The 20,624-nt window shown below is 43.2% G+C and overlaps 1 protein-coding gene across 8 annotated transcripts in view; it reads right to left on the bottom strand.

The window, feature by feature from the left end:
* Window positions 1–20,624, bottom strand: part of DIAPH2 (diaphanous related formin 2) — a 1,435,719-nt gene that overhangs the window by 298,503 nt on the left and 1,116,592 nt on the right. For all 8 annotated transcript variants that reach the window (XM_063938356.1, XM_063938358.1, XM_063938359.1 and 5 more), the window contains one exon: window positions 6,386–6,550. In XM_063938356.1, the coding sequence (XP_063794426.1) occupies window positions 6,386–6,550 (165 nt within the window). The remainder of the gene's footprint in view (window positions 1–6,385; window positions 6,551–20,624) is intronic.

Below are 20,624 nucleotides of genomic sequence, written 5' to 3'. Positions count from 1 at the left end.
GATGGTGGTCCACTTTCTAATGGGGTAATCACTCACCGCACAGCTCCAGTACAACTGACAGTGGGGGCCCTACATTCGGAGAAAATCGAATTTTACCTTACCCATTGTCCGGCTGTCCCCGTAGTGTTGGGTCACCCCTGGCTTGCCTTTCATAATCCCACCATAGATTGGCGGTCTGGGGAGATTTCCCGATGGGGTCCCTTTTGTGTTAAGGAATGTATTTCCCGTCCAGTCCGGGTTGCGGCAGTCACCCCAGAACTTATTCCTTTGGAATATCAGGACTTTGCCGATGTTTTCTCCAAGGGTAATGCGGATATTCTGCCCCCTCATCGGTCCTATGACTGCGCTATTGACTTAGTTCCCGGTGCCTCTTTGCCTAAAGGGAGACTATATGCCCTGTCTGGGCCGGAAACTACGACAATGAATGATTATGTACAGGAGAGCCTGAAAAAAGGCTTCATTAGGCCCTCGAAATCTCCCTTGAGTGCAGGGTTCTTTTTTGTTGAGAAAAAAGATGGGTCGCTCAGACCATGTATTGATTATAGGGGTCTGAATAAAATTTCTGTTAAAAACACCTACCCCTTGCCACTGATTTCAGTACTATTTAATCAGCTCCGGACTGCCGTTATCTTTTCCAAGATCGATCTTAGAGGGGCTTACAATCTCATCCGAATAAAATCTGGGGATGAGTGGAAGACGGCTTTCAGCACACAGTCGGGACATTATGAATACCTGGTGATGCCGTTTGGGCTGTCTAATGCTCCTGCTGTATTTCAAGATCTCATTAACGGCGCCCTTCGCGACTTTCTAGGAAAGTTCGTAGTCGTTTATTTAGACGACATTTTGATTTACTCTGAGTCTTTGGAACAACATATTACCCATGTGCGACTGGTCCTTCAGAAGTTACGGGAAAATCATTTGTACGCCAAACTGGAGAAATGTGATTTCCACATCACAGAAGTGTCCTTCCTGGGGTATATTATTTCTCCTAAGGGGTTTTTCATGGAACCAAAAAAACTCCAGGCCATCCTAAATTGGGCACAACCCACAAACTTAAAAGCAATTCAGCGCTTTTTAGGGTTTGCAAATTATTATAGGCGTTTTATTCATACCTTCTCAGATTTGGTTGCTCCTATTGTGGTATTGACTATAAAAGGAGCGGACCCTTCCAATTGGTCGTCTGAAGCCAAGTCCGCCTTCCTGGCCTTAAAGCAGGCCTTTGTCTCAGCTCCAGTACTCAGACATCCTAACCCGGATCTCCCCTTTATTGTCGAGGTAGATGCCTCAGAGGTTGGAGTGGGGGCTATCCTTTCTCTGGAAGACCCGGAGTCTCAGGAATTACACCCATGTGCCTTCATGTCCAGAAAATTCTCCTCCGCAGAATCCAATCGAGAATTGTTGGCAGTTAAATGGGCTTTCAAAGAGTGGAGGCACTGGTTGGAAGGAGCAAGGCATACCATTACGGTGTTTACTGACCACAAGAACCTGCAGTATATTGAGTCAGCTTAACGGCTTAATGCTCGACAGGCACGTTGGGCGCTGTTTTTTACTCGTTTCAGGTTTATAATCACCTTCAGGCCCGGTTCCAAGAATACAAAAGCCGATGCCCTGTCACGTTGTTTTCTTCCGGTTCACAATAACCACCCGGCTACTACCCCCATAGTCCCATCGTCTGTCATCCGGGATGGCTTCACACAGGATTTATTTACACAGCTAGTCCAGCTTCAGCAGCAGGCTCCCAAAGTCACTCCTGCAGATCGTCTCTTCGTCCCTGAATTTCTGAGGGGCACTGTTCTAGCTGAGTTTCATGATAATAAGATTTCTGGTCATCCGGGTATCACTAAGACCTTGGAGTTAATCTCTCGCTCAGTGTGGTGGCCTAATCTTTCTAAAGATGTAAGGGAATTTGTCCGTTCCTGTCAGGTTTGTGCTCAGTACAAGGTATCTTGATCGTTGCCGGTCGGGCAACTCATGCCTCTAGCCGTTCCTCTCAGGCCATGGTCACATATATCCATGGATTTCGTGGTGGACCTTCCTCTTTCAGCTGGGTTTCGAGTCATTTGGGTGGTAGTAGACCGTTTTAGTAAGATGGCCCACTTCATTGCTCTCCCCCGATTACCCTCTGCTCAAGGGTTGGCAGTTTTGTTTCTCCGCCATGTGTTCAGGCTCCATGGTTTACCCAGGGATATTGTCTCTGATCAAGGGCCGCAATTCATCGCCCGTTTCTGGAAACATTTTTGTGCCTCATTAAATATGAAACTCTCTTTAACATCTGGGTACCATCCACAGTCTAACGGACAAACTGAACGTGTTAATCAGTCGTTAAAACAGTATTTACGGCTATATTCGGCCAAACTTCAGAATGATTGGTCTGAATTTCTTCCTTTGGCTGAATTTGCCTATAATAACTCTTGTCATTCTTCCACCAAGGAGTCCCCATTCTTTTCGGTCTTGGGCTTTCATCCTAGAGCCAATTCTTTTTACCCTCATTCTCCAGCCTCCTCGTTGACCTTAACTTCCCGTCTCAGAATGATTTGGAAAAAGGTGCACCTTGCCCTTAAGAAGGCTGCCTTCCGAGAAAAAAAAATTTCTGATAGGTTCCGACGCCCATGCACTTTTAAGGTGGGAGATAAGGTGTGGTTGTCAACCCGCAACATCAAGCTCCGACAACCCTCGGCTAAAGTGGGACCCAAAATTATTGGACCGTTCCTTATCGTTAAGAAGGTCAACCCAGTTGCTTTCCGGCTACGCTTGCCTAAATCACTCAAAATTGCCAATACTTTTCACTGTTCCCTTCTGAAGCAGTACATTTCTTCCAGGAGATTCCCTTGGAAGACTTCCCAGGGTAGACCTCCGGTGGATATTCAGGGGCAACAAGAGTTCTTGGTGGAGAAAGTTTTAGATTCCAAAGTTTCTCGGGGCCGGCTTTATTTTTTGGTTCACTGGAAAGGCTATGGCCCGGAAGAAAGGTCTTGGGTCCTGGATAACAATTTACATGCCCCTAAACTTAAGAGATTATTCTTTCAGGAATTTCCTCAGAAACCCGGCTTTAGGGGTTCTTTAACCCCTCCTCAAGGGGGGGGGGGGTACCGTTAGGTGCCGCGGTCCGCGGCACCGCTTGGTCTGCTTCCGAGCGACGCTCACGGCCGCCGCACCTCTATCCCTGCCCGCCCGGTGCCTAGCAACACCAGGACGCCGTGTGTACTGTAGCCGCCGGGTCCCTGGCCAACGCTAGGACGCCGGGCGTCCACAGCCGCTGGGTCCATAGCAACGGGGACGCCATTGGCGGACCGCGTTCCCCGTTGCCAGATAAAGATTGATTAGTTGCTCATGCAGCAGGGCAGCTGCACGGCAACTAGTAATTAGGGTCTGGGGGCTGGTCTTGCTGGCCCTCCTGTCATTGGCCAGCAGGGCCTTTTTATGGGAGCCAGCACACTACAGCCTCGCCGGTGATAGCTTCCTGTATGCTGTTCCTGCCTTGCAACGTCTGTTCCTGGTCAGCTGTATCTGGTCGATCCTGCTCCCTGCGCTCCTGAGTCCTGGAGTTCTGAAGCCGGTCCTGGGAATCCTTCCTGTCCAAGTGAACCTGTTGCAGTCATCTGGGGGTTCTCGCTTGTTGGGGTTCTCTCCCGGTTTCGTGAGTAGCGGCTTCTGCCGTGGGTTGCGGCCTAGGCCGCTTAAGTCCTTGTGTTAATTTTGTATTGGTGGTTTTTGCGGAGGTTTCCGCTTTTCACTGTCCTCCCCGGTACACGGCGGTGCCGTGTGGGGGTGTGGACAGTGGTGTCTTATGTTGCTCTTTTCCTTTGGCGGCGTGCCGCACATATATTTAGTTTTAGGGCAGTTAGTAGCCCCTAGCTTTCTGTTTGCTTTAGTTAGAGGTCCCCTTGTTATTATCCTGTCTCGGCTCACGCCTTGTCTCACTCTAAGACCTGGGGGCATCGGAGTTGGGCAGACCTAATCCGCTCTTCAAACGCGGCTGCCGTGGACCCAAGAAACCATAGTCACTCAGGCGTGAACTGACCACACGGGTAAAACAATGGAGGTAGGGTGCTAGGGGCTATTCCCGTACCATCCCTTATTTCAGCGTCACGTCCTGGTGCTCTGGACTTACTACGCAACATCTCTCTAGTTCTGAGCATCAGGAACGTAACAGTCATCACCTAGTAAATGATGTAGTAGTCACGACCTGTCATCACCTAGTAAAGATGTAGTAGTCACGACCTGTCATCACCTAGTAAAGATGTAGTAGTCACGACCTGCCATCACCTAGTAATGATGTAGTAGTCACGACCTGCCATCACCTAGTAAAGATGTAGTAGTCACGACCTGTCATCACCTAGTAATGATGTAGCAGTCACGACCTGCCATCACCTAGTAATGATGTAGCAGTCACGACCTGTCATCACCTAGTAATGATGTAGTAGTCACGACCTGCCATCACCTAGTAATGATGTAGCAGTCACGACCTGCCATCACCTAGTAATGATGTAGCAGTCACGACCTGTCATCACCTAGTAATGATGTAGCAGTCACGACCTGTCATCACCTAGTAATGATGTAGCAGTCACGACCTGTCATCACCTAGTAATGATGTAGTAGTCACGACCTGCCATCACCTAGTAATGATGTAGCAGTCACGACCTGCCATCACCTAGTAATGATGTAGCAGTCACGACCTGTCATCACCTAGTAATGATGTAGTAGTCACGACCTGTCATCACCTAGTAATGATGTAGTAGTCACGACCTGTCATCACCTAGTAAAGATGTAGTAGTCACGACCTGTCATCACCTAGTAATGATGTAGTAGTCACGACCTGTCATCACCTAGTAATGATGTAGCAGTCACGACCTGCCATCACCTAGTAATGATGCAGCAGTCACGACCCTCCATCACCAAGTAATGATGTAGCAGTCACGACCTGCTATAACCTAGTAATGACGTAGCAACCATGGCCTGCCATCACATAGTAATGATGTAGCAGTCACGGCCCACCATCACCTAGTAATGATGTAGCAGTCACGACCTGTCATCACCTAGTAATGATGTAGTAGTCACGACCTGTCATCACCTAGTAATGATGTAGTAGTCACAACCTGTAATCACCTAGTAATGATGTAGTAGTCACGACCTGTCATCACCTAGTAATGATGTAGCAGTCACGGCCTGCCATCACCTAGTAATGATGTAGCAGTCACGGCCTGCCATCACCTAGTAATGATGTAGCAGTCACGACCTGCCATCACCTAGTAATGATGCAGCAGTCACGACCCTCCATCACCAAGTAATGATGTAGCAGTCACGACCCTCCATCACCTAGTAATGATGTAGCAGTCACGGCCCACCATCACCTAGTAATGATGTAGCAGTCACGACCCACCAGGGTCAGGGTAATGGCCCAAAGCAGTCTCTAAACCATATTAACAAATGAGGACTCAGAACTAGCATTTCTATATTACAACCATTAGATCACAAACTAAATCCACATGGTTCCATTCCATCCTTTCCAGAAATTTTTGTTGCCCTTCTGAACTATTATTAAAATTGATCTTTATTGGATGGCCAGGGGGCAACCCTACCATTCATTACAATATATCAGAGATAAAAGTGGAGAGAGATAAAGTACCAGCTAATCAGCTCCTAACTGCCATGTGACAAGATGTTATAGGCTGTGTTTGAAAAATGACAGGAGCTGGTCGGTTGGTGGTTTGTGTCTCTCCAAAGCTTAGTACATCTGCCCCATAGCCTGAGCACCTTACGCGACATTACACAGCAGTTTCTGGAAGCTATCCTGACCTGTTTATGGAATTACTAAAAGGTCCCCATCAACCTGGAAACAGCAGTCAATGTGAATGAGAGGATCGGGGAGTAGTGAGTCACTCTGAGCCTCATGCCTCCTTATGTAAACAGGGAATGGACTGACTTTAAGAGCACTTCGAAGTGGGGGATATAAAATAGCAATTCCCATGCCAGAAAACACTGATAACAAACACAAACAGAGTAAAGTTACATAACGGGCAGTACGGATGGTGTAATGGTTAGCATTACTGCCTCACAGCACTGAGGTCATGGGTTCGATTCCCACCATGGCCCTAACTGTGCGGAGTTTGTATATTCTCCCCGTACTTGCGTGGGTTTCCTCCGGGTACTCCGGTTTCCTCCCACAATCCAAAAATATACTGGTAGGTCAATTGGCTCCCAACAAAATTAACACTAGTATGAATGTGTCTGTGTGTACATGTGGTAGGGAATATAGATTGTAAGCTCCACTGGGGCAGGGACTGATGTGAATGGGCAAATATTCTCTGTACAGCGCTGCGGAATATGTGTGCGCTATATAAAATAACTGGTAATAAATAATAATAATAAATAACGTACTACTCACCAAAAAGAGAGACCTGAAGCTGCTGAGATCCCCGAAGAATTCCTCCACGCTCAGGGCTTTGGGATCGAAGGTGAAGTATTCTCCCAAGTTGTCGTACAGCTTGCTCATATTGTTGCACATGTTGGAAAGCTTCTCGTACTGTTCCCGGGCGCTCTTTGCGAAGGTGTAAGCACTTGTTAAGCAAAACCTCTTAAGTCATAACATCTTCAACAACACTCGAGAACCGCGCATCTTCTCAGAGTAAACAGGATCAGATGTATTTATACAGTACATCAAATCAATGGAACACACAGCTCTTGCTTTCCTAAGCTGTCCTTTTTTTTTGTCAAAATAATTGGCGTTTATTTGAAAGCAACAAATTCTCAGAGATTGAAATCATATTTTATAGAAATTTAGCTATACATTTATGTAAGAACCACTAGCCTACTATGAAAACTGTCTTATAAAACCTAGCTACTAATAACAACCAGTATATATGTATGTGTGTGTACATTTACATAGAAAAACACAATTATATACAGTATATACACACATATGTCTATGCTCCAGGTGCATGTTCTGGACCACCCATGCTCAGAAGTTAGACTGAACAGTTGCCCCTCTTGTACATCCCCAGTTACGGCCTTGTGGTCTTTCATAACGTTATCTCCACTATCTTCAGTTCTCAGAAGTTCCTAGCAAATTAAAATGTTTGGTCTGTATATATGACTCCATTCAGGACCATAGTATCCATTAGGCTAAAACCTAGGGGCCCCTCAAGACTAGGGGCCCGTATTTTTATTTTTTTGCTGAGGCACAGTTACCTGTGCCCTAGTGGTCCAATGGGTAAAGGCACTTTGCACTCTGTGCTGTAGCAAGACACACTCGTAGTCAGCTGAGGTTTGTTTTGGGACAATGGGGGGGGGGGGGGGGAGAAGATGAAGTACCAACCAATCAGCTCCTAGCTGTCATTTTTCAGGCTGTGTTTGAAAAATGAAAGGAGCTGATTGGTTAGTACTTTATTGCTACCACTTTCTCTTTCTCCAAGATTGACTACATCTCCCCCAATATGCCCTATGTAATACAGGGAGAGCTTTTTGTTTTGTGGAAAGATGCAGGATAAGGAAAAGTTACAGCTCCCCCCATTATGTTATAAATATACAAAATCAGCAACTCATGACTTGGTGCACAAAAATGCAAGAAAATATTCAAGGTATTAATCAAGTAAACAATCTACTTGACAGGGAAAAAATGTGATGAACTTTCTTGAATTTATGTTTAATATTTAATTCTCGAAAAGTTCAGCAAAGGTAGTTTCCCAAGAGATGTATGTACATAGGTCCATAGGACAGACTTCTAGGCAATATCTAGTAATATTCCAGTAATTCCGAAACTTTTCAGGTATGTTCCTTGCATTCATATCTACAACTCCAGCTTGTGCTGTAAGAAAACGTTACCTCTTTTGTCCTATATAGGATCATGAAAGGTAACGCTATGCGCATCTATTTTTATTCATTAGAAATACATATATTTCCACAAATGAAACCTGATTTTTCTTTTTTGCACATTGCTATGCAAATTGTGGAATAATCTAAAGCACCATCTGCTATCGCTCCATAAATGTTTTTCTCCAGCAACTCAGATATTACTGAGAGTTCTGCATAGATAAAAGTTTGCATGAACTTACTGTAAATAACCTTAAATAGGAAAGGTTAATTAAGCCTTATTGTAACAATGTTTAAATATACTTCGAGAAGATGGGATTTTTTATACTTCTTCTCTTAGCAGTATGTGTACTGGTCAAATAAAAGTAGGGACTCCTGGCTGGTAAATGAATTCTAAGTAAATAGAAATTGCAGATTTCCAGTGTATAATGTGGATACTGCGAAAAAAATGTACCTTTGTATTTGCTCACTGACATATATAGTTTGGCAGATGCTCAATTAGCTTAGTGATATCATTCAGGTGCTTGAAAGGGAGGGGTATTTCTAAGCAAGAAAAAAAGGCATTTTGTTCCCCCAGCACACTGAATGATAACAGTAACCAGATATAAATCCCACATAATAATAGAATTCAGAGATCTTCGTTACATATGTCTCTGTATATTTGGGGTCCCTAGCGCTATATCTAGGTGCAGGGTGTGACACCCCAAACCATCAGCATAAGCCAGAAGGCCCATGGCAGCACACCAGTGAAAAAACTATTTGCTCACTGATAATGCTGCATTAATCACTGCACAATGCCGCAATCATCTATGTGAGTGTGGCTGCCACTCAACAAAGATTGGCAAACCCCTTCTGTGAATAGCGGGGCCCAGATCTTATTTGTGCACCACTGAAGGGGTATAGTTATGCCATTGTGGGGGCATGACATTAGACCCCAGAGAGGCTCTGGCACTTTGTACCCACCAGCCTTTACCCCTTGGCACCCCTGGCTGCTTGCCTTTCCTGTAAACATTAACTACATCACTCAGTCCCTGACTCTTCATCTATTCTGCTTTCAGTCAAACGCAAGGCTCTTCCTTTTATCAAGTAGCTTATTTGCTGCATATCATACCAAATGCAAATATCTAAATAAGCTATATCCGCTGTTCTACCCTGATCTGTCCCTTTACTTACCAAGTCGGGGAAAAAATAACTACATTTGTTTGTTTAATCTGATTTTGCAGCAATACAGCTTGTACTTTATTTAAATAGCCAACAGCTCTACAATTGTTGTATTGTTCCCTAGTGTTGTTTCTGTGCTGTGGAACTCCATGTACCAGCTCCATGTGGAACTCCAATCACCTGGAAATATGTCAGCAGCAATTGGTTATTGGCGTAGCGAACAGGGCTCTTCATTCTTTCAATACTCTTGGATATATGCCACATGTGGACTCATTAACTTATCTCATTTTCATTTTGAATCTAAATAGCACCACTGCTGTAGGAATCTTCCTAAACATATATCCACGGAGCATATTGTGATTGCAGTTTAGTTTGATATTTTTGCGATTTCTCATGCTGTCTTCACAGTTGTGTTAGCTTACACCCCTTATTCTATATTCTCTATTTCTTCCGTTGAACGACAGAGCATGAGACGGCTGTTTTACAAAATTAGCCGCTTGCTCATTTACATGGTCAGAAAGGTTAATGTACAGACAAATGTTTGACTGCCACAATTACAGCGAAAGTGTATCAGCAAGTTACTTAACCCATAACCAATCAAGGCCATAACCGGCCAGTGTTCGAGTCACACACACAAATAGCTAATATGAGAAAACAGCTTAGAAATTGATGCATCCTGTAATGCCTTGTGGGCTCGTGTAGGCCGGAAAAGGTCCGATGACTTCACAACTCACACAATTAATGTTGCAGAAAGTACAATTAATCATAGCAAAGTCTAATAACATCAATGTCTAAAATCCGCACAAGACATTTAATCTTCAACAGGAAGATGAAACGGCAGATGACAAACGTGTGAATACTGATGATAGCAAGGTCCCGTCCTAGAGGTCCTCTGTCCATCTTCTCCTTGCATAATATGGACTTTATCTCAAACATATGGAAAACATTAGAGGAAAGATGTTCTTATTAATCAGCTTAGCTGCAGAAGCTTTCAGCTTCCTTCCTTTTACGACACTAATCTTTATAATATTCTTGATCCCAGGAGCTTGATAAATCAGACATTCAGGCCTAAAATGATCTTGTCATTATCTACTTAATTCATGTTTTATGAACATCTTTTATGTACTTCAATGTACTTTCCCTCCCACAAGACAAGGAAGATGTACTAGGCAAACAGATACCAAGCGGGGAATGAAAAATGTAAATCGTGTGACCTGGTCAGGTACTGTAAAATTGTACGAGACGTCGATTGTAGACTCTCATGAAAAAACAAAACTTTTTTTCATCGTACACATATTGTGTGAAAGCCAAGCACTACAGTAAACACAGAAGTATACCATTCATTCTATAATATATATAAAAATATATATTTTTTTTATTTTTTGGGGGTGAGATGTATCAATGATGTTTATTTGGATTTATATAAAAAAAAAAATCCACAAATTGCGTGTGTTATTTCCGTCCTGGGGGGTCATTCCGAGTTGATCGCTAGCTAGTTTTAGCTGCTGTGCAAACGCTATGCCGCCGCCCACTGGGGAGTGTATTTTAGCTTAGCAGAAGTGCGAACGCCTGTGCAGTTTCAGAGTAGGTCTGAACCTACTCAGCGCTTGCGATCACTTTAGCCTATTCGTGTCTGGATTTGACGTCATACACCCCGCCCAGCGAACGCCCAGCCAAGCCTGCATTTTTCAGACACGCCTGCATTTTTGCAAACACTCCCTGAAAACGGTCAGTTGACACCCAGAAACGCCCCTTTCCTGTCAATCTTCTTGCGGCCGACAGTGCGAAGGAAAACTTCGCTACAACCTGAGCACAACCACAAAGAGCTTTGTACCCGTACATTGTGCGTGCGCATTGCGGAGCATACGTATGCGCAGAAATGCCATTTTTGAACCTGATCGCTACGCTGCAAAAATCGTCAGCGAGCGATCAACTCGGAATGACCCCCCTGGTACGGTAAGAGCTTGTCACATTATGGCAGAGTACAGTAGAGAACCACAGGGGTCCGTTACCTGAAAGAACCATTATACAAGTTCTGCCTGATTATTAACAACATTTTGAATGCCCTTACAGTAACAGTATTATAATTATGCACATACGCATTACTGTAACTTTCCACAGACAGAACATAAATATCACAGGGGAAAGATTGTTGTGAAATCATAAAACTAATATTACCATATGGTTACTTTAAGTTTGCAGATTAAATGCTCGACAATTTGTTGTCTGGAACACATGCAATTCTGTTTCAACACACACACACACACACACACACACACACACACACACACACACACACACACACACACACACTATATATACAGGGTGCTTCCTTAATATGTCTCTCCAATAAAAGGTTATCATGTATCATACAAGTAGAATAAAGGGTGCTTTTTATGTTTATACACAGATAGATAAATAGATAGATAAATAGATAGATAGATAGATAGATATACACAGGTTGAGTATCCCTTATCCAAAATGCTTGGGACCAGAGGTATTTTGGATATGGGATTTTTCCGTATTTTGGAATAATTGCATACCATAATGAGATATTATGGTGATGGGACCTAAATCTAAGCACAGAATGTATTTATGTTTCATATACACCTTATACACACAGCCTGAAGGTCATTTTAGCCAATATTCTTTATAACTTTGTGCATTAAACAAAGTGTATCTACATTCACACAATTCATTTATGTTTCATATACACCTTATACACACAGCCTGAAGGTCATTTAACACAATATTTTTAATAACTGTGTGTATTAAACAAAGTTTGTGTACATTGAGCCATCAGAAAACAAAAGTTTAACTATCTCACTCAAAAAGTCCGTATTTCGGAATATTCCGTATTTCGGATATTTGGATATGGGATACTCAACCTGTATATATATATATATATATATATATATATATATATATATATATTACTACTACTACTACTACACTTTTTGAGGTACACCTGCTTGTTCCACAAAAGAGTGAAGGTCAAGAGGTTCAGTTGTTGGTCAAACCAAACACCAGACTGCGAAGAATGTGGTTTCATTTGTCAGAGTCAAATGTTTTATCAGTGGATGAGGTGGTCTAAACACCAAGCATACAAAGTCCTTTATATTCCATTATTCCAGGGCAAAAATTTAGGATGAATTTAATCACACGCCAACCCAGACTTGCTATATGGTAATCCCTGTCAATTTTTAATTTAAAAATATATTTATTGAGACGGCCCCATAATAACTTAACTACCAGGTGCCATGCAAACGCCCAGATCTGCACTGAGATAACAACAGCCGATAACGGTAAATAAGCTGAGGCCTCTGTATTGTCAGTTTAACTCTATATCGTGGCTTAAGAAAAACATAAGTCATTGATTAACTTTCTGCAAACTATTCAATATAAGATTTGTTCCTTTTTAACTCCGTCTTGGATTTCTGCAAAGACCATATTGCTCTGGGCCCAGGGTTGCAGAATGAGTGTCACCGCCCCTCCCCCTCCAGAGGTAACCCAAAACTCGGCCAAAGAAATGCAACATACCCCATACCCAAATGAGAAAAGAGACGACCATTACACCATGATACAGTTATCAGGATTACATATTGTAAACCCAACACAATATATCCAGTTTACACATCTGAGACAAATTGGTATTTACAATGCTAAACTACAGTACGTACAGAATGCCATTAATTGTAAGGAGATTACTTTCCCTGATGTCTTTGAGACTGAGAACATCTGTCCAACTGCACAGAGGTTGTGCCTGTGTTCTCATCACTTGGAGAAACATATGTCCTTATTAATGGACATTACACTACATATAATATGTATTTTGGCACCAGTATGTGTTACATATGTCTCATACAAGAGGAACAGCGCCTCATGGATTGCTAACCCAATGATACTGTAGTATGGGTTACATTGGTTAAAAAGAATTAGCCTCCAGGTGGCGCTGTTCCATTGTAGCACTGGGGTGATAGCCATTTGGATCTCCGAAAAGGAATCTGGCTTTTTATACAGATAGTATTAAAATTGCAAGAAGGATATCATACAAAAATAACTATTTTGTGTTTATTTACTAGTGCTACTATTTTTTATCGTCTGTTCTGTATATCAGCCATCATATTATTATCTATATATTAATAGCAGAAGGATAATGCAGCTGCGAGGCTAATCTTCCTCGCTAGACGTTCTTCGTCTGCTGATCCGCTCTGTCAGTCCCTCCATTGGTTACCGGTATTCTACAGTGTTAAATATAAAATACTTTTACTCACATACAAGGCTATTAACCAAACTGCACCAACATACATCTCCTCACTCATCTCAAAATATCTCCCTACCCGACCTCTCCGCTCTGCACAAGATCTACGTCTCTCATCCACACGTATCACTTGTTCCCACTCAAAATTACAGGACTTTACCCGGGCTTCACCCACTCTGTGGAATGCCCTCCCACGCACAATAAGACTCACCTCTAGTCTCCAAACCTTTATACGTTCCCTGAAAACTCACCTCTTCAGACAAGCCTATCAAATTTCAGACCCACCCACATAACCTTCAGTGCTTCCCTATCTAATTATATCCTCTCTGTACAGTCCACATAAACTCACATTTTGTCTTCTAACATTGCTGGGTGATCATATCATACAACCCACTAAGAACCTAGCAATCTGGGGAACCATTATGTAACAGGTAGCATCTATCCTTATGTATCAATGCCTATTTCCCTATAGATTGTAAGCTTGCGAGCAGGGCCTTCCTACCGCTATGTCTGTCTTTGCCCTGTTTTGTTCTATAACTGTTGTTCTAATTGTAAAGCGCAACGGAATATGCTGCGCTATATAAGAAACTGCTAATAAATAATAAATAAATAATGACTTTTAGGAGTGACACTGTCTGAGCAGGGCACATCAGGGGGGTCATTCCGAGTTGTTCGCTCTGTAAATTTCTTCGCATCGCAGCGATTTTCCGCTTAGTGCGCATGCGCAATGTCCGCAAGTAAATTTGCTATGCAGTTAGGAATTTTACTCACGGTTTTTTCTTCGTTCTGGTGATCGTAATGTGATTGACAGGAAGTGGGTGTTTCTGGGCGGAAACTGGCCGTTTTATGGGTGTGTGTGAAAAAACCCAACCGTTTCTGGGAAAAACGCGGGAGTGGCTGGAGAAACGGAGGAGTGTCTGGGCTAACGCTGGGTGTGTGTGTTTGTGACGTCAAACCAGGAACGACAAGCACTGAACTGATCGCAGATGCCGAGTAAGTCTCGAGTTACTCAGAAACTGCACAGAGATGTCTTATCGCAATATTGCGAATCTTTCGTTCGCAATTTTAAGAAGCTAAGATTCACTCCCAGTAGGCGGTGAATTAGCGTGTGCAAAGCTGCTAAAAGCAGCATGCGAGCGAACAACTCGGAATGACCCCCCATATACAGTACCAAATTAAAGGTCGTGGTCCATAGATTTGCAGAAAAATATTGCCATTGTAATTGGTTGCTTCGGAGTTATGCGGCAAAACGTCTGCTTGCCATTTACAGAGCATCACCATTGTGCTCTGGAAAATGTGACCGTTGGTGAACTCTCCCTGTGCACCTGCTGGGTGACCTGGAAACTGTAACAGTTATTTGCAGCCACTCAATAAGCAGGGATTTGTTCGAAATTCGACTCATAAGGGGGTTGAAAGGGTAAAATGTTCCGCTCAGCAAACCTTTGCCCGGTTGAAGCCGGCCACATCAGCAAGTTATTATCATGATTATTATAACGCTAACATACGATCACATCACACGATATAAAGATGCACATTGAGTGTATATAGTACAGCAAATATGGCAAAAGCTTTTGTTAGTCCTTAAGGTGATCTGTGTGTGTCTGGGGCATTTTGACTAACAACGGGTAGAACATGTAACATCTCTGTATATTCTGTATCTATACTCCACACAAGGAGAGCCTGGTATATAGGCCGTAGGTTATACAGTATGCATCCCTGACTGTGACAGTTTATGGTAGATTGCTATAATATCAAAGCTTTTGACCGTAGTGAAGCCATTATAACACAACTATAACTAATATATACTTTTCTCTACCTATCCCTCTATCAACTCCCCTGAACCCCTGTTTTCTGTCCACACCAATGTTCTTTATCGCCTTAGTCTGTTATTTGGGGGAATTTAGCTTTTGTTATTACTAGGGCATACCTATGACAGGGATAAGAACAAGTAGTTGTAGAAAATAACACTTCTCTATGGAATATAGACAATTTATTTAGCAGAAGTCTCAGTTTACAGTAGATGCATTCCTAGATACAGTGCCTGATTTAGAGACGTACGTAAATGCATTTGCCGCTGTGTATCTGTACGCAGTCACTGTGCAAAAGTATGCAAACGTTGCAGCCAACGGGAATAGCATTGAGACGGCCACCGGTGGATTTATTAATCCCAGCGACTACATACGGATGCGGCACTGTCTAGCCCTATGAGATCGCAGTTGCAGCTTCAAACATGCCCCAAAACGGTCACAAAATGCTGCACTTCTGCCACGACTCCCCAATACCTCCGCTTTAGGGGGGGATTTATTAAAGCTTGGAGAGAGATAAAATTGTGAGACATAATGTACCAACCAATCCGCTCCCAACTGTCATTTTTCAAACACAACCTGTAAAGTTTAAGACAGAAGCTGATTGGCTGGTACTTTATAAAATCGGGAGAGGCAACACCTTCTATTCTGCCTCCGGGTGCCTGGTATGTCACAAAGTGAAGTTCTGCAGGCTGTCGGGAATTGTAGTTTAAAACATATACACGTTTCTTGCTATTTACAGAGCTGGACTACAACTCCCAGCAGCTGGATGCGCGACGCAGTACTAAGCATCGCGCATCTAAGCTGCAATAGCAGCTATGCTGTACGAGAAGCCTGGTTGTCATGGAGTTACTGGCGATGAGCTATCACCATGCAGTACATAAAAACAAGAAGTGAAAATCAGATTTTTAGTGTAAAAATGCACAAGCGAGACGAGTGATGATGCCATCGCTAATATAACTTTAGTTTAATAACGCACACTTAAAAAACTCCATCGATCTTGTTGAAAAATTCACTCAATTAAAACAAAAGTTGCTTCAGGGCCCCTCTGGGATTCGGGTCTCTGGAGCTTAAGCTTTATTAGTTTCACAGTAGATCCGCCCTTGCGCAGACTGACGATAATCGCTGCACTGCTACAATATCGGGTTTGCACACCACTATGACGCAGGGCCACAGAATGTGGTACTCTGGCTGCATGCCCTGCCACTGCAACAATAATGTATTGTCTTTTGAGATTTTATTTTGCACCTCACTTGCTGTACACATCCCGTAAAATGGGGGAGATACAAATGGGTCCATGTTTATCGGATTTAATCCCCTGCTGTAATGACTTAATTTCTTTGCTGTATTGTTCTCTCTGTATTGTATTGCAGCTGAGAACAATAGATGAAGGATTTATGTAAATAAACCATGGTGTGCCTAGGCACAGCAGAGAAGTCAAGATAACTGTGGAGCTATCTGTATATCAAATCTTATAAAGAGGACAGGTGACGTTGCCGATGGCAATCAATCAGATTCTACAATCATTTTATAGAATGTACTTGGAAACTGATGGCTACTGTAAAAGCTGACTGCTAGACGCTTTGATACATATCTTCCAAATATATCCAACTGCCAATGACCAGTCAGACAAAAATGACAACTCGAGTTTCCTAAAGGAAACAAGAATGCGGGGTGGTGCAATATTTTACAGGCTGAAGTGTTACAAAGACTTTCTCTAATGTACTCCTAGTTATACTCACTACTGTTATTTTGTATCACCGTTCTAAAACAGAATTGACTTTAACCTCTGCTAAAAGGACACAGATGGGTCGGGAGCAGAATAGGAAGTAAAAAGATTCCATTTCACTTCGAGAAAACTGTTTCTAATGGAAAAAAATAAAGAAAAAGAAGAAATATCCATTGTACAGCGCCAGTAGAATCAGAATCAGCTTTATTGGTCAGGTGACCTCACGTACACTAGGATTTTTTTGCGGTACAATGCATCGCCAAACAGCAACATGAAGGGGGAATACATAGCATAAGAAGGGGGAAGAACGTAGCATACATGACAAACATTACACGTATGAGTTCATACTGCACATTGCAACTGTATGATAGACTCGACATATTAGACATGTAAAAATGAGGGCTGCTTGGCAGAGCAGCACCGAGGCAGCCATCCGCGGCGCCATCCTGAACTCATTAAGTCATGTGATCCAAAACTTACACTGGGTTCATGAAAAGAGTTATTAATAATAATAATAATTTTATTTCTATAGCACTCATAGACTTAAGGAACTTTACAGACATCAAAGCAATAAACATAATACAGAAGATTAATACAGCAATACACAGGCCACACAGATATAAAAATGAAAACCTAGAACGCATAGAGTAATCATAATGCAGGATTGGTGTAGACATTTTGGGTAATAACTTCCATGGGTTGTGTATTCCACCCTCATAGAGTACCAGGTGCGGCAGCCATCTCGGGCGCACTGCGTAGGATTACCCTGGGTGGAATAGTCTACCCCTAGAAGAGATGACACAAAATGGGGGGTGTTTGCAGCGTCCTAACGTTCAGAGTAGGGCACCAACAAAACTATAGGGTCCATGTATTTTCATCTCATCCACAAGCGTACCAGAGAGGCAGCCATTTTGGATGCACTCCGAAGGTTGCACTGTGGGAGGTGAGCCATACTCGGGCCCAATGCATACATGGGAAAACGGGCACACGGTTACCCAAGTATAACAGAACGTGAGCCGTTTCTGTAATGAAATCGGTGAAATATATGATATAAGGCATTCCATACTGCTTTTACCATATGGCTCCAAACTGCGACACAGTAATTATCTTACAAAGGTTTCACGTATTTGCACAACTGGTGACAAGATGAAAGTGTCCGGACTATTTGTAGCCTGCACGTTATTAGGTAGTAATACTGCGTTCGCTTTATTTTCAGTTTGGTCCATTTATTGTGCGTGAATTCAGTGTGGAGGCAGCGAAAAGATTACATTTGCTCAGCATCCATTACCGGCCGGTTTACTAAACCGCTCAGCGGACCGCAAGCCTGTCAGAAATTATTTTTATTGGTGGATTAATAATAAATAAAAAGTGAAAAACGTTTGCATGTTTGGCGAGTTTGCCTCTAAGGAGGCGCTTCCTTGATTTGCAAGTCACTTAGACCTTGAGGTTGCCATAGCTACAAGTACAGTACTAGGTCATCTTAAAAAGAAAGCGAAGCTGCCTTTCGCCATTATTATGCGGATAGCGTGCGTTACTTTGAGGCAATGTGACAAAGCCTGCATCATATGGAGCGTGGATTGTGCCCCCCGCCGCCATACTTGTTATTTAGAGAAGCTGGTGTGGTAAACTAAGCAGCTAAGGAAGCTTTTGGCATCTGCTCGTCCATGATGGCGATGTTTTGATGTTGTGGCATCGGTTTGTGGCGTCACAGCCCAGCGATACACTCCCAGTGTGCCACAAGGGGCTGGCCTCAGCCACTGGTATCCGAATGGAAGATAGTCAGTAAATAGACAGTCAATAGGTCAATACCAGATGGTCGCCAGACAATACTGTAGGTCATCAGGATCAAAAGGTCAACAGTTAAATGGTTGACATGGACTTAGATCGACAAGGTCAGATGGTCGACATACAAATGGTAGACACAAATAAAGCTTGACATGTGGTTGTTCATGAATTTTCATGTTTAGGATTAGGGCTAGACTTAGGGGTTAGGGTTAGGATGTCATAGGTTTAGGCACTTGGTGGAGGGCTAGGCTTCCAGAGGGAGACAGTTAGGGTCTGGCACTAGGGGAAGGGTTAGGTTTAGGGTTAAAATAACAAAAAAAACACGTTGCCCTTTTTGTGTCGACCATTTGTATGTTGACCTGTTGATCCTTTAACTGTCGACCTTTCCACCCTGTTGACCATATGGTGTCCACCTATTGACTATCTAGACACTACACCTCCCTTAAAAAACAATAACATACAAGGGAACAGCTCTGGAACTCTGTGGTTTTGCCCACACCAACCAATTATATTACAGCTGTTATTTTTGTAGTGAAGACTGCTATATAAAAGCAAACATCTGATTGGGTGCTATTGGCAGACACTGCAGTTTTCACGTTCAGACTTCAGACAGCCCGTGAGCAATGATATTTTAGAACTTGATGTGTTGTATGCTCAAGCTGTAATCCCACCGTAACCCCTAAATACCTTCTCTGAGGCTCATTAGAGACAGCAGCTCACTTTACATAGAACAGTAAATGAGAGTTTATGGAAGTAATTTAATTAAGTCCCACCAAATGCATCTTTCTGCTGCTGATGCTGTGTCGTCGTCTCCCATTAACAGTGTTCCGCTAATCGCGTCTGGTGGCTCTATCGACCAGAAGACGGATGGCAAATACACTTCCCCTTTACTGACACAGAAATCTGAGCTGTCAGTCAGGCAACATAAAGTGCAAGACCCTGGCAGTTTGTCAGAGACGGACGGACTGTATATCTGTGGCCAAACCAGAAACAAGGGGACGAGAACAATAAATATACAGTTCCAATGATAGCTTCATAACATGGGGTCTACTCAGTAGCAATTCCCTCTTTTATGAACAAACAGAGAATGACAAGGCACAGAACAGTAACAACGCGCGGAACAGGAACAACACACAGAACAGTAACAACGCGCGGAACAGTAACAACACACAGAACAGTAACAACGCGCGGAACAGTAACAACACACAGAACAGTAACAACGCACGGCACAGTAACAACGCACGGCACAGTAACAACGCACGGCACAGTAACAAGGCACAGAACAGTAACAAGGCACAGAACAGTAACAAGGCACAGAACAGTAACAAGGCACAGAACAGTAACAAGGCACAGAACAGTAACAAGGCACAGGACAGGAACACACAGAACAGTAACAACGCACAGAACAGTAACAACGCACAGAGCAGTAACAATGCACAGAACAGTAACAACGCACAGAACAGTAACAACGCACAGAACAGTAACAACGCACAGAACAGTAACAACGCACAGAACAGTAACAACGCGCGGAACAGTAACAACACACAGAACAGTAACAACGCGTGGAACAGTAACAAGGCACAGAACAGTAACAACACACAGAACAGTAACAAGGCACAGAACAGTAACAACGCACAGAACAGTAACAACGCACAGAACAGTAACAACGCACAGAACAGTAACAACGCACGGCACAGTAACAACGCACGGCACAGTAACAGCGCACAGATGCAGTAACGACACGTGGAACAGTAACAAGGCACAGAACAGGAACCAACACGCAGAACAGTAACAACGCACGGCACAGTAACAACGCACGGAACAGTAACAACGCACGAAACAGTAACAACACACGGCACAGTAACAACGCACAGAGCAGTAACAACGCACAGAGCAGTAACAACGCACGGAACAGTAACAACGCACGGAACAGTAACAACGCACGGAACAGTAACAACGCACAGAACAGTAACAAGGCACAGAACAGTAACAAGGCACAGAACAGTAACAATGCACAGGACAGTAACAATGCACAGGACAGTACCAAGGCACAGGATAGTAACAAGGCACAGAA

Source organism: Pseudophryne corroboree, chromosome 8 (assembly GCF_028390025.1).
Source record: "Pseudophryne corroboree isolate aPseCor3 chromosome 8, aPseCor3.hap2, whole genome shotgun sequence".
NCBI lineage: Eukaryota > Metazoa > Chordata > Amphibia > Anura > Myobatrachidae > Pseudophryne > Pseudophryne corroboree.
The sequence above is the reverse complement of the archived record's forward strand: the minus strand, read 5'-3'. Positions and strand labels throughout refer to the sequence as shown.